Source organism: Sminthopsis crassicaudata, chromosome 2 (assembly GCF_048593235.1).
Source record: "Sminthopsis crassicaudata isolate SCR6 chromosome 2, ASM4859323v1, whole genome shotgun sequence".
NCBI classification, from domain to species: Eukaryota; Metazoa; Chordata; class Mammalia; order Dasyuromorphia; family Dasyuridae; genus Sminthopsis; species Sminthopsis crassicaudata.
The window spans coordinates 376,434,651-376,450,483 of NC_133618.1; the positions used below are offsets into that span (position 1 = coordinate 376,434,651).

At 40.5% G+C, this 15,833-nt stretch overlaps 1 protein-coding gene across 3 annotated transcripts in view; it reads right to left on the minus strand.

The window, feature by feature from the left end:
- The window catches only part of EVL (Enah/Vasp-like), a 253,911-nt gene extending 245,718 nt beyond the window's left edge, over positions 1–8,193 (minus strand). For all 3 annotated transcript variants that reach the window (XM_074291305.1, XM_074291308.1, XM_074291302.1), the window contains exon 1: positions 7,841–8,193. In XM_074291305.1, coding sequence (XP_074147406.1) covers positions 7,841–7,845 — 5 coding nt within the window. In that variant the 5' untranslated portion in view covers positions 7,846–8,193. The remainder of the gene's footprint in view (positions 1–7,840) is intronic.
- Between the last annotated feature and the right edge of the window lie 7,640 nt (positions 8,194–15,833).

Sequence of the window (15,833 nt, forward strand, 5' to 3'; positions counted from 1 at the left end):
GATATAGTGTGAAAGCAACAAAAAAGAGATTGAGCAAGGTCTATGGTACATTTTATCTTTCTGGAAGTCTGAAACAACACGAGTGATATGACATGGGAAACAGCAGAATATCGAAAGCAATGAATAATTGAGTAGATTCAAGGCAGGGGTAAAGTGGCGTGGTTAGGTAGAAGATGGAGAGATTTTGAGTATGGATGTGCAAACTGGTCCTCATCTTTTTGATCAGTCATTGGCTTTGCTTTTGGAAAAGCCTTCCAACCCACTAGTTTTCCTATTCAAACTGAGGGTCTGCCTTTCCATTCAAATTCCTTTTATATAGCCAGATGCAAAGGATCTGGTGCTGAGAGCTCTCAGTGGGACAGGCAACCTGCAGTCACTAATCATTTATAGCTAAGGTACCATGAAGAGAAGGCAGAACATGGATAAATCCTGGGTTACTGCAATGATTGAGGAAGAGATGGCTCTAAAATGTTGGGGTGGTAAGACTAACAACCTTAAAGGCTGGGATGGAACGGGAATAGATCAGCAGTTAGGATCCCAGTTGAGATTTCAGTTGCTGGTGAGATTAAGTTGGGAAACTGATTCCAGACACTTGCCAATTCCCTATCCCATCCCCCCCTTCTCTAATTACAGAATTGATCTCTCTAAACACAAAACTTCTCCCCCTAATTCCCTTTTTCCTATTTTCTCAAGAGTGGTGAGAGTGGTTGAAGGAATGGTTGGAAGGCAATTAGGCTGAGCACTCTATGAAGAGATCTTAACAAATGCTTTATTTATTTTTAATAAAATGCATATAACTATAGTATGAATTCCCTGTGTATGTAATATAAACATAGAAAGGAACATTTCCTGACAAATGTAAGTGGACCTAAGATGATATGGATATCTCCATATTTCTCATAATTCAGAATATTATTCTATCTTCTTTTACTGGATCAATGGTGAATCCCGACTAGTGCACTTACTCTACCCTCAATATATGACAATCCAGATTTTTAGGAATAGAAGTAAACTAAGAGATTGTGATGGCAAGAAATGTGTATCCTACACCAAGGGACAGCAAGAACATGAGTACTAAATTCCCTCTGATAAAATCACTTGGATGGTATCTACCTAGCTTAGCACAAATTCATATGCTATCTAAATTACATACCACACACCATTCATGATTAATCAATGAATCAATTAACCAAAAGTCTCCTTTTCTCCAAGCTTACAAAAAAAAATCCCACTTACTGGCTATTATTACTAAAGCAACTTCTCAGGTGTCTCCTGGGACTAAATCACATTCATGGAGACATAAAGGAAAATATAGAGGGAGAAAACAAACAACAACAACAACAAAAAAACAAAAGTAGGGAGGTAGAGAGAGAAAACACAGACACAAAAACAAGATAACTTGAAAAACAGAGAAAAATGAGACATATATGCTTAGAGCAATAGAGGAAGACACAAATACACAAAGTATGGCTAAAGAAGACAGATAAAATAGAGACCCTAATACAAGGATGTAAGTTCAACATTATAGATGCCACTGAGATTTGGTGGAATGAGAGTTTAAGGATGTGTCCAAGGTTACACAGATACTTAAATAGGAGAGTCATAATTAGAACTCACATCTTCTGATACCAAATCTAGCACTCTTTTCATACCATATCACTTCAGTATTTATAGGCAGTGAAGAATAAAGAAAATTTCACTAGAGGAAGAAATTTAAGTGATATTGTGATGGACATATGACCACTCAGAATGGGAATTCCTAATGACAAGTTCAGGAAAAAATTCACAATCTTGACACACATATATAATCTAGTAGTGGTGGGGGACTTCAATTATATGAACATCTGCTGCTCTTCTCTCTAACAAATAAGAACAGTTGATCAGTTTATTACTTTCTTAATTATTATTTAATCCTTTAAAAGGATTAAGAAACAAAAAAAGGTGAACTTGTATTTTGGACAGGAGTCTCACTAACTAAAAGGAACTGGTTCCCTAGAATTTTGAATAGCAGAGAATTTTAGAGCTTGAATTTTATGGGCTAAAAGATCAATATGGAAAGTAAGGCCAGGAGGACCTAGAAGATTCTCAAGAATTAAATTCTGAAAACACAAAGAAAAACAATTATGACAAACTGAAAGAAGGGAGGATGTCTAAAGGGATTGATAAAAATCCCCAGGGAATTCATTGATAAACTCAACTTAAAACAAAACAAAACAAAACAAAAACACTCACTTATGCTTGTTTTTAACCTGGAAACTAGGAGTATAACAGATTATGAATACAAAAATTTATATTCCTGTACTAGTATTGTCATGAGTACCAAAGCTCAAAATAAGCTGACACTAGTGAGGAAAGCTAAGAACAAAAATGGTTGTTTTTTCTTCTCAAAGTTATACTGGGTATAAGAGGAGGATCAAAAGGATAGGGTTGAGACAGAAAAGATAGAGAGAAAGCTGAATTGCTTCCCTCTTATTTTGCTTCTCTGAAAAGGGAAATGATCTTTGGATGAGAAGAAACAAAAGTGGATAAAAGGGAGCTAAGAACCAAGATGACTTGGTAGTTGGTAAGAAGGTACTGAGTTCGACTTTTGGTCATGATGGCTGGCTCCCTTCCATAGACCTACTCTAAAAAACCCATAGAGCAAAGAATCTGCACCAAATTAAATAATGGTTAACAAATCAAGTGAGAAACTGTAACTTTCTTTTTTCATCTCAGAATTGTGCAAAAAGTTCATGGGCAATAGCCAGAACTAGTGCTAGAAAACACATCAATTACCTCTTGAAGAGGCAGAGAGAGATCAGAGACAAACATTTGTGCCTACAGGTTCTGGGTCTAGTGGCAATTACAGTAGAAGGCTCCCCAAAGAAAGCTCCAGAGTGGTTAGAAAGCTTCAGATTGGTGAGCAGTAGTTAAGTTCTTTGAGAGATGGGGAGCCTGCTAGAAGAGAGAGCAGAGGAGGGGAGACAGTAAACAGAAACAAAACACTATTGAAGAGGGAGAGGATAAAGAGAGGACAAACAGGAAAAAAAAATAGAGGGAAATAGAATTAGTAATCCTAACTCTGAACGTGAATGGGATGAAATCACCGATAAAATAGAAACAGCAGAATGGATTAAAAACCAGAATCTTACAATATGTTGTTTATAAGAAATACATTTGATGGTCAAAGGATATGAACAGACAATTTTCAGATGATGAAATTAAAACTATTTCCACTCATATGAAAGAGTGTTCCAAATCACTATTGATCAGAGAAATGCAAATTAAGACAACTCTGAGGTATCATTACACACCTGTCAGATTGGCTAAGATGACAGGAACAAATAACGATGAATGTTGGAGGGGCTGTGGGAAAACTGGGACACTGATGCATTGTTGGTGGAGTTGTGAAAGAATCCAACCATTCTGGAGAGCAATCTGGAATTATGCCCAAAAAGTTATCAAAATGTGCATACCCTTTGACCCAGCCATACTACTACTGGGCTTATACCCCAAGGAACTACTAGAGAAGGGAAAGGGTCCTGTATGTGCCAAAATGTTTGTGGCAGCCCTTTTCATAGTGGCTAGAAGTTGGAAGATGAATGGACGTCCATCAATTGGAGAATGGTTGGGTAAACTATGGTATATGAATGTTATGGAATATTATTGTTCTATAAGAAATGACCAACAGGAGAAATATAGAGAGGCTTGGAGAGACTTACATCAACTGATGCTGAGTGAAACGAGCAGAACCAGAAGATCATTATACACTTCAACAATGATACTGTACGAGGATGTATGCTGATGGAAGTGGATTTCTTCAACATAGAGAAGAGCTAATCCAATTCCAATTGATTAATGATGGAAAGAACCAGCTACATCCAGAAAAGGAACAATGGGAAATGAATGTAAACTGTTATTTTTACCTTCTGAATCCAATTCTTCCTGTGCAACAAAAAATTCGGTTCTACACACATATATTGTATCTAAATTATACTGTAATATATTTAACATATATAAGACTGCTTGCCATCTGGGGGAGGGGTTTGGGGGAGGAAGGGAAAAAATCTGAATAGAAGTAAGTGCAAGGGATAATGTTGTAAAAAATTACCCATGCATATGTACTGTCAAAAAATGTTATAATTATAAAATAAAATAAAAAAAAAAAAAAAAAAAAAAAAAAGAAATACATTTGAAACAGAGAAACACACAAGAAAATAAAGGTAAGGGCTAGAGCAGAATCTATTATGTTTCAGCTGAAGAAAAGAAAGTAATCATGATTTTGACAAAGCAAAAGCAAAAATAGACCTAATTAAACAGTATAAAGAAGGAAACTATCTTGTTGAAAAGTATCATAGACAACGAAGTAATATCAATACTAAACATAGACATCTAACATCTAAATTTCTGAAAGAGAAGCTGAATAAATTACAGAAGGAAATAGACATTAAAACTAGTCAGGGACCTCAACTTTTTCCTCTTAGAACTATATAAATCTAACCAAAAAAAGAAAAAGAAAAACAAACAAACAAACAAACAAAAAACAAGAAAGAAGTTAAGGAGGTGAATAAAATTCTGGAAAAGTTAGATATAATAAATCTCTGGAAAAAAACTGAATGGGAATAGAAAAGAATATACCTTTTTCTTAGCAGTGTATGATACCTACAGAAAAATTGCCCATGAATTAGGGCATAAAAACCTCATAACCAGTGCAGAAGAGCAGAAATAGTTGATCCATTCTTTTCAGATCTTAAACTATTTCAGCAGATCAATGAATTGGGCATACAACTTAAAATAAAAAAACCCTAGAAAAATGCTAAAAATCCCAATTAAATACCAAATTGGAAATCCTGAAAATCAATGGAGAGATGCATAAAATTGAAAGAAAGGACACTGAATAAACTAGAATAAAACCAGAAGCTAATTTTGTAGGGGCATGGGGAGAGCAATAAAATTGATAAACCATTGACTAATTTGATTTTTAAAAGGAAAAAAAGAAAATCAAATTACAAATATCAAAATTGAAAAAACTGCTGGGAACACTAAAAAATAATATGGCAGAAACTAAACATAGACCAACAAAAATCAAGATAAGGTTAAAATGAGTACATGATTTACACATAAAGGGTAATATCATAAGCAAATTAAGAGAAGTAACTCATCTGTTTGATCTTTGGATAAAGGAAGAATTTCTGAGCAAACAAAATGTGAAATAGATAATTTTGATTATATAAAATTGAAAAGTTTTTCCACAAATAAAACCAATGCAAGCAAAATTATAAGAAAAGCAGAAAACCGAGGGGAAATTATTGTTTGATAAAGGGTTTTTTTTTTTTTACCCCAAATATATAGAGAACTGAATCAAATTATAAAAAGGCAAGTCATTCCTTAACTGATAGATCGTCAAAGAATATGAACAGGTAGTTTCAGACAAAAAAAATTAAGATTATAGTAATACTATAATATGTATCTATATAGTATCTATATAATACTATATTACAAAAATGCTCAAAATCACTATTGATTAGAGAAATGCAAATTAAAACAATTCTGAGGTACCATCTCACATCTATCTGATTGATTAATATAACAAAAAACGGAAACGATGGATGTTGGAGAGGGTGTGGTAAAACCGGGACACTAATACACTGTTGTCCAATATGATTGAAGAGTTGTGAACTGATCCAACCATTCTGGAGAGCAATTTAGAACTATGTTCAAAGGACTATAAAACTGTAGTTCATATACCAAAGAACTACAGTCAGGATCAAATAGACCTGGAAATTTCTACTAAAAATGAGAAAAAATATTGGAATACAATATTCCAAAAGGCAAGTGATGTAGTCTTACAACCAAGAATAATTTAACCATGAGTATAATTCTACAGGGTGGGAGAGAGGGAGAGGGAGAAGACTGTTCATAAAATAGAGAATTTTCAAGCATTTCTTGTGAAAAGACTATAAAGCTGAGTAGGAAATTTGAAATACATACATGAGAATTCAAAGAAATCTCCGAAAAGTAAATTTATTCAAATCTTATGTTTGAGTCTGTCCTTGTAATATTCATATCCTAAGAGGGAGAAACATCTTAATATTTTCAAAAGATTTTGAAAATATTAAACAAGAAAAACAAAAGACAAAGAAAAAATTATGTATGTTTTTCTGAGAGTTTGAAGAGGGCAAAAAGAAAAGAAAGGTACGGAATACAATAGTTTAGAAAAGAGGATTAATTTCTCATAATTGAAGTGCCTAAGAAGAGTATACAAGCAAAGAGGAAAAGTAAAGGAGAAATGGGTACCAGAGAAACCTTATTATTATCTGAACAAAACAAAGGAATGTTGAGTCCACACTCATATAGTTCTGTATAGAAACATAAAAATCCTAGATTGTGTGAATTGATACAGGTGAAGTAAGTAGAACTAGGAGAACAATCTCTACAAAAACAACACTTGAAAGACATCTTTGAAAACCTTAAAACAGTGATCAATGCAATGACAAGCTATTTCTCCAGTTTATGAGGAAGCATGTTATCTGCTTTGTGACAGAGGGATGATGGACTCAAAGAAGAAACAGACACTGTCTGGATTTGTTTTGTTTGAAGACGCTTATTTGACAAAGTTTACCCTCCCTCCTTCATTTTTTAATTAGAGGAAAGAGTGTGAGGGAGAGGAAGCATGGTTAGAAGTTATAAAGTGGCAAATTTAGTTTTGATATAAGAAAAAACTTCCCAACAATTAGAAGCATTCAAAAGTGGAACGAGTCCCTTCTAGCTGGAGACCTTCGAGCAAAGATTGGTATTTGGTACAGCGGATTGATTATTCTTCAATTATGACCTGCATGGGCAACTTCCAACTCAAGCCCTATCCTTCCAAAAGGCAGAGTGAAAGAGTAAGCCATCACATTCGGAGTCAGAATCACCCTGAGACACATATACACAGAAGAGACATACAGAAAACACAGGTCCACAGACAGATGGAAATACAAAGAGAGAATCAGAGATAGGCAGAGACTGGTCAGTGACAGGGGCAGGAACAGAGACAAGCACGTATGGGGGTGGGGGGTAGGGCAGAGACCAGCACCCAGAGGCACAGACGCTGATTTAGAGATGGCAACCACAGTGAGAAATATTGGGGGGGGGGGAAGACAATTAAATAGAGCAGAGTATTTGAGAGAGGGGCTGGAGAAGGGGAAGAGAAGGACGCAAGAACATGACGAGAGTTTCAGAGAGGGCCCCTGGATAGCCATCTGCCCTTCCTTCATTGTCAAACAGCAGAAAGCGATGACATCAGCCGTCATGTGACTCCAGGTCTTGGCAGCCAGAACTGCCAGAAACGTTCCCACTTCCAGGTGTGAGACTCCCCCCTTCCACACCCACACACTTCCCAACCTATGCCATTTGGGAAAACATCCCGGAGCATCCTCCCACACATCCAGCACCAGCACTATCCCCGGGAAGATAAAAGCGGGAGGGGCGCGGAAGAGGGACAGAGTCACTTCACCCAGGAATTCCCCCCAGCTTTGGGCAGAGCTCGATCCGGCCAGGCCAGCTCCGGGTTGGAAATCTTCCAAGTCTGGACCGACGCACACAGCTAGCGGGGCGGGAGGTGGGGCCACGAGCTGTAGCTCCTCCTCACAGCCTCCCCAAGGCCGAGCCCCCGCCAACATGTGTCAGACTCCTCCCGGACCCGTCTCGGGCCCAGCTCCAGGTTTGCGTCCGCCTGGACTCCCCAGCACGCAGTGGGTCTGGGGGGCGGGGGCGGGCTGCAGAAGCGAGCCTCCCTCCCCCAAGTCTACCCGGAGCTCGAGTCCTAGGCATTCCTCCCCTACCCAGAATGAGACCTCACCTGGTTGAATGAGCTCACCTCATTTTTCCCGGAGAGCAAGTCGCGTGTTGCGTGGAATCACTGGTGGGGGCGTCCCCACTTGCACCTGCAGCTGCGTGGGGTTGGGAGGAAAAAAGGATGAGAACTGATAATCAGGGACTCGGCCCCAAGCGCAGTAGTGGCAGTGACTCGGCGTTTGGCTGGATTTGGGAGGACGCTGATGGCTCATCGCGGGCGCGGGTGGCGTGGAGGCGGGGGTCCTTTGGCTGATTTGGGGCTGGGGGAGGGATCCCAGGCTGCTAGCTGTGGCCACGGGTTCCAGCAGCTGACAGCCCCGGCCCGGTCCCTGCCATTTTCCTTTGAGTGCGCGCGTGGGTGTCCCTTCTCCACCCTTCCCCCTCCTCTCCACCGTGGATGGGCTCTGAGCATCACGCTCCCCTGGGCCTCATGGGGGTGAAGGGTGATGGTAGTGGAAACACTCCTCAGAGCACAAGAAAAGCAATCAAAAGCCACTCCACGAGTGGGACTGAGAAGAGGGCAAGAAGGGGGAAGATGGAAAGGGAGGAGACCCCCGATCATATGGAGAAGACCGGGGAAGAAAGTGGGGCACACCCAGGTCCCAAGCTCACTCACACCATAAGGAGGCGCCCACACAGGGCTCTGCTGGAGTTGGGCTAAAAGATGCTTTAAAGGTTAGATGGGTGGGTAGGGGGAGGGAGCTCAATCTACCCTGCTTCTGAGATGTATAGCTTAGGTGATGAGTGCAATGAATATATTCAAGGAACACCAAGAGTTTGGGATCAAAAAATGACGGCTGGAAGAAAGCTGGAAGGAACCTTGGAATGAGAGAACACAAAATATCAAGCAAGGATAGAAGAAACCTTATGGGTCATTTGCTGCACTGATCTCCAAACTTTTTTGATCATTCATCTGTAAAAAGTTTAAGCATGCACCCTGATATATTTATTTGTTACACATACAAGCACTACTCCACTAATACGTATAATCTAAAAGACAAAATATAAACATTAAGCTTATCTGGCGCTATGAGATAGTGTTTTAAATATTGTTTTATAATGGTATAATTTTCTTTCTTTCTCTGTCCCTCCTTTCCTTCTTTCCTTCCTCCTACACATTTATTTAGAATTAGTCCATCATATTCAGCTCAAAGTGATAGTCATAAAAGAACTAATAATATTTTGACATATAAGAAGTAAAAAATTTGATCTTATTTAGTTCCTTAGGTCTTTAATGTTTACTTTATATTTCTCTTGAATTTTAATGTCAAATTTTCCCCTAAGTTCTGCTGTTTTTGTCATAAATACCTAAAAGTTTCTCAGTTTGTTAATTATCCTTTTTTTTTTTTTAAATTCAGAATTATACTTAAGTTTTCTGGGTAAGTTACTGTTGGTAATAACCTCAGCTCTTTTGTTTTGTGAAATATAATATTCCAAGACCTAAGTTTCTTCAACATAATAGCTGCTAGTTCTTGAGACTTAAGACATTAGCTTTAAAAGACCAAACATCTCCCACTGCATTCAGGGACATCTCCAGTTGTCCTTAGATGTATTTGGCCACCCAGAGGAGGAGAAAATGAGGCAGGTGATCTTGCACTGCCCTCCTTTATTTAAAGTCAATTCATTTGCATGTCATGGCATCATTTCCTTGTTGTTTTAATTCGCCTTGAGAACAAAGGACAAAAACAAACAAACAAACAACAACAAAAAAAAAACACCCAACCCAACAAAAGGATTTCAGCAAAGATGGTATAGGCTATGGACAGATTTATAGGGAAATTTAACCTTTTGAGCTTGACATCATAACTTGGCTTTCTGATTGGATACAGTAAAGTGGGGTTACCCAAGACCTCCACAGAGGGTGGGACTGTAAGGTTGAGCTTATCTCCACCAGTGCCCTTCCCTGCTTGCCTCAGGAAGTAATCTTATCAGTACTTTTGGCTTTCTCTGCCAACCTCACCTAGTTACTCAGGACTTCATCATTATGACTGGGAGAATGGAGGATGGTGGGGCTCTTGAGGTAAAAAGGAAATTTAGAAAGAGGGTAGGACTTGGAGAAGGGGAGATAGAGAGTTGAATTTTGGACTTCTTGAGTTTTAAATGGTTGTGAGACATCTAGTTGTCCAGTAAGTAGCTGGAGATGCAAGACTAGGTGAAGAGAGATGTTCTCTAGAGAGTATATCAGTATAGTTTGGAAATACTTGTAATTTGAAAGTCTGGTTCTGGATAAGATAAGGTGAAAGTGATGTAATGTGATGTTGGGGCTTCTGTTCTAATGAGTCCTCAGTCTTCTGGCTTTGGAATCTGCCTCAGAAAACTGAGCACACCCAATCTGTATGAAGACCACCCTTAATTTATCTGAAGATTAGTTCCTAGCTTTACCCTTGGGTCATAGAATTAATACATCTATGATTGAAAACTGTATAAGTCTATCTTTTTGCTTCAGTATCTTTACTGGATTCTTTTAGAATTCAGTTCACTCAGTAATGGTGTCACATTACTTTTAAGAAAATCTTTGCCCCTTAACTAGAAGATGGGTTCAAGCCTGCAAATTCTTTTGAGATACCTCATGATATTGATGGGACTTTTGGGGTCCTCCTTATTAACCTCAACAAAAGGTCATCTATTGAATGAATGTTGATTAATGTATTATTCATATGTTCTCTATAATTTCCTAAGATTAAAATGTTCCATGGATGAGGAATGACCATGGAGATAGTCATAACACTGAAAGAGTATAGGGATTGTGGACTATCACTCATCACTCTTAGAAAAATGCAAAGGGAATTGAAGCGAGTCATCTTTTTTGGAAGTAAGTTAACTTTGCAAGAATTTTGGTTTGCAGATTTAGGTAGTAAAAAAATAGGCTAAGATTCCACTTTTATTAGCCAGTAATTAAATACTCAGTAAGTACCTACTTTATGCCCGGGACATTTGAGGGTAGCTGCACTGTAAAGAAAAGTTCATTTGCAACCATGTTAATTTTCTATGTTCAAGACCAGGATCCCTACTAGAATTGACCTTGATCCTAAGATAGAGATGGTGTAATAGAATTGTGTACCCCTCATTTTTGGGAGGGAGGTGGACCTGGGTTGGAAAAACCCTGAATCTCAACCCTCCCGACCTTTGGGAGCATTCTCACTCTCCTACACGATTCCCAGGGAAAACTCCCACAATAATCCTCACCTACAATTCATTTGGAGATCTTGGCCTGGGGCATAATTACCACCTATTATTGACCTGGAAATTAGTTCCTCAATTCATCTGGAGCTCACTAACCCCTGCCCATAGAAACCTAAATAAAAATCAAGATTGTCCCCCAAATTTAGCCATCACTGAGAGAAATAGTTTCTCAGTGATATAAACCCATTTTTGCCAAAAACCTCACTTGCAGATTGGAATGGTGAATTCTTTCACAAAACCTGCAACACTGGCCTGGGGACCCCATCACTGTTAGGGTATCTTTTATCCCTCAACATTTGGTGGACTGTATGGGGATACCTGAAATTTTATATCCTCCTGGCCGAGATAAGGCTCCTCTTGTCTCTGTTGTCTCTGTTCTATGGCAATGGACAGCCTAAACACCTGGGAAGGTTTGGGGCTGTCAGGAGTTCTATGTGCGGTAGACTTCCTTGACTAGGGACACCTAGACTTAGAGTTCTTACATCTGTTAGCAGAAATACCCTTAACCAGGGGAACTTCTGTCACCTCTCTCCCTCTCTAGGGATGTCTGAGAGGATAGGCGCTATAGAATCCAGAAAATCTAAGACTTGTGGCAAAAATGGGACAATCTACCTCTGTCTCTATTTCTAAGGATTCTTCCTTAGGCTGTCTCTTAAAAAACAGAGACAAATTTAGCCTGAAAGGCCTCAATATATTTGGGAACCAGGAAAAATGGCCCATTAATGGCTCAGTTAGCTATAGCATTGTCCAGGAGCTTGATTTGTTTTGCCAAAGGTAAGGCAAGTGGACTGAAGTTCCTTGTGTCCAAGCCTTGTTCTTGTCTCAAGATCCTAAATTAAGACAGCATTGCAGGATGATGCTAGTAAAATTTACTGGAGGGGAATCAAAATTAGATAGTAACCTTTTAAATAACTCCCTCTTTCCTCCTCTTCTAGGGACACAGGATCCCTCCTTTGCACCCCCATGCAGTCCTTATCAGGAGGCCTGTGGATCTCTTCCAGAACCATCCCCTAAGCAAAGTCAGGACTTTATGTCCAACAATATTTCTTCAACTTTATCCCCCTCACCTCCTGAACTAGATTCTGAGATTTCCCCACCTCACTCCTCAGTCCCTCTCATACAAGGAAGGAGTGGGACCTCTTTTTCTCCTCCTCAGGATCCTGATTCAGCCACCCCTTCTAACCTCTACCCCCTGGGAGAAGCAGCAGACTCTCTAGGAGAGACACTCAGGATACAGGTGTTTTGTTCAATGTTAAATCTGCCTCAGATTAAGGATCTTTCCTGGGGAAATGTTAATTAAATAATCTGTCCCAGATATACCAAGGAAGCTGCAGAAGACAGCTTTGGGCCTCAAACTTCTCTGACTCAGCTGTTAGAAACAGCTTTTAGAGTCTTTAATAATAGGGATTGAATAGTAGCAGAGGAGGAAGACCACAGAGTCAGAGTAAGAAACAAAGAACAAAGAATTTTGGCTGCTGCCATATCCAGGAATCATAGGAATCAAATGTCATGGATAGGGCCACGGGGCACACAACTGTCCTCAGAGGAAACCCCTGGCCCTTTCCCTGAATGTACTGGAAGAGAGAGACTGCTCACAGGGGACAAGCTCTTTTCCCCCTCCCCCAATACCCTGCCCTCTGGTCTTCTCAGGACCACGAATGTTAGGGCCCAGGGTTGGCCAGGTCCCCCCTTACTCCATCACAACAGCCGAACCCCGGGTATACTTTGGATGTGACTGGTAAAATTATTGAATTACTTTTTGATATGGGGTCTTCTCTTTCTGTCTTGCTTTGGCACTCTGGTCTCACCCACTCATAGGATAATGGAGATTGAAGGGAAAATTAAGAACTGTTTTGAGACCTTCCCTCTGCTCTGCCAGTTTGGTGACCTGTTGTTTAAACACTCCTTTCTTATTATTCCTTCCTGTTCTGCTCCCTTATTAGGATGTGAGTTAATGGTGAAATTGGGGACCATTTTCTCTTCTCAGACCTCTGGGTCTTCTTTCAAAGCCCTCCCATATTCCCTCTGAAATCTGGGAGAAAATAGATTCCTTAGTCTGGGACCAAGGAATCACACCACTCCAGCCTTGGTCAGGCTGTGGGAGCCCAGCATATTCTTCCATAAATGCCAATACCCAATATTGGGGCTAGGGAGGGATTGCAACTCCTGATGAGAAATTTCTTAAGCACAAATTTTTAGGTCCATGCGAATTTCCCTGCAATGCTCCAATTCTCCCTTTTAGAAAACTGAGTGGGGAGTTTTGTATTGTTTAGTATCTCAGAGCAATTAATGAGGCCATTATTCCAATTCACCCCATTGTGCCTAATCCCTATACTATTCTTACTCAGATCATAGGGGACACAAAGTGGTTCTCCACATTTTAAAGATGTCTTCTTTTGTATATCTTTGTATGAAGACTCACAATTTCTTTTTGTTTTTGAATGGGTGAAGGGGGGGGATATCCTCATTAATTAATGTGGACAGTTCTGCCCCAAGACTTCCGAGATAGCCCACACATATTGGGAATGGCATTGGCTAAAGATTTAAGGGAATTGGAGCTGCTTAACAGCAGTCTCATCCAGTACGGGGATTTTAATCTGCAGTCTCACCTAAAAGGCTTTCCTAGCCTTTTATGGATGCATAAAAACCCTTAATTTTCTGGCCTTTAGGGGCCATCAGATCTCCTTATCCAAAGCCCACATTGCCTGCCAGTCTGCCAAATATTTGGGCCATAATCTAACTCCCATTCAAGGCCCTGACAACCTTCCTCTTGATTAGGGCCACATCAGGTGAAGTCTTTTAAGACCCTGAAAGCCAAACTGAATTCTGTCCCAGTCCTAGCTCTAGCTAATTTAGAAAAGCCTTTCACTCTGTATGTAGATGAAAGGCGGGGCCAGGCCCTGGGGGTCTTAACTCAGGCTCTTGGACCTGATCCCAGACCAGTTGCCTTCTTCTTATAGAAACTGGACTCAGGTTCCCTGGGATGGCCCTCCTGCCTTAGAGCAGTGGCTGTCATGGCCTTTTTAATTGAAAAAGCCTCAAAATTTACCCTAGGACAGCCATTGGAGGTTTTTAACCCTCACCAGGTTCAGAGCATTTTAGAAGCCAAAGGGCATCAGTGGCTCGCTAGTGGGAGGCTCACTAGATTTCAGGCTCTCTTGCTAGACATCCCGACCTGACTCTCCAGGTGTGTCACATCCTTAACGCTGCCACCCTGCTCCCTGACAACACTCAGTCAGGAGGCATCATTCATAATTGTGAGGAAGCTTAAATTCTGTCTATTCCAGCTGACCTGACTTGAGGGACATTCCTCTTGAGAACCTAGATGGTGAATGGTTTACAGATGGGTCTAGTTTTCTTGAAAATGGGAAAGAAAGGCAAGTTATTCTGTAGTGACCCTCAATGGCACTCTGAAAACTAAGCCACTGTTTCCTGGGACTTCTGCCCAGAAAGCTGAACTCATTGCCCTAACCAGATCTTTGGAACTAGGGAGGGGAATGAGAGTGAGCATCTATACAGACTCCAAATATGCTTTTCATATTCTGCATGCTCATGAGGTTATATGGAAAGAAAGGGGATTTTGAAAGCAAAGAATCATCCTATTAAATATGCAGGGGAAATTCTATAGCTATTGTAAACTGTTTATGAACCCAGAGAAGTTTTCAGTCATATTTTGTAAAGGACACCAGAAGGGAAATTCACTTCAGGCCAAGAGAAATAGGTTTGCAGATTCAGCTGCTCAAGCTGCTACCTGTTTACCCCTGACCATGGCACCTTTAATCGCCTGGCTCCCTAATTCTTACACCCCTTCCTATAGCTCACCTCCTTCTGGCTGGTTTCAAACACCCTCAGGCCAACCTTTAATCCCAGAGGCAAGCCAGTGGAAATTTATTTTTGGTCTTCACCAAACTACCCACTTGGGAAGAAATGCTCAATTCCCTGTGAAATGCATTTTTACTGGTCACAAGCTGGGAGAGATGATCAGACAGGGCTGCCAGGCTTGCCCAGCTTGTGCCCAAGTAAACCCTGAAGGAGCTGTTAAACCTTCCCCCTTCCTGAAGCCTGTTCAGAGAAGGGGCACACACCCAGGGAGATTGGCAATTAGACTTTACACATATGCCGAACTGCAGAGGTTACAAGTTGCTTTTGGTCTTTGCTGATACCTTTCCTAACTGGGTAGAAGCTTTTCCCTGCAGGACTGAGAAAGCTCAGGAGGTATCAAAGCGCTTGCTAAAAGAGATCATACCTCGCTTTGGCCTGCCCAGATCCTTGCAGAGCGACAATGGCCCAGCCTTCACTACTCAGGTAACCCAAAATGTGGCTGTGATGCAGGCGTAGCCTCCTTTAAGATTCCTTTCTGATCTCCAACCCCCTTTGGGACTGACCTTTGATTTACAAGATCTGGTCAAAACCATCCTTTTGTATTCCAGGGGAGAGATCTGTATCTGAGCTAACTTAGGCTGTACCCAGCCCCCATTCTAATGATCTGCTCAGGTTTCCCAACCCCCACCTGGTGGGTTCTGGCCCAGAAGGAATCAACCTGGGAGGCCCCTTCAAGCAAATAAAAGAGGCAAGCTGGAATCATCTCTTTGTAGAGGGTCAAAACGTGCAAGCACCATGCTTTGCATCACAGACTCTCTGTCCGCCACTTTTGGTGTATTTCTTTTTCTACTTTTACTAACCAGACTTTAACCTTACTTCCAAACCCTACAATAAACCTTTTTTTATCAATCTAGATTTTTGGGCCTATAAATTCATTTACAGGGGACTCACCCTGCCACTAGAACTCATTTAACTTTGTATTCTTGCGCCGAATCCATGTGACTCCCTGT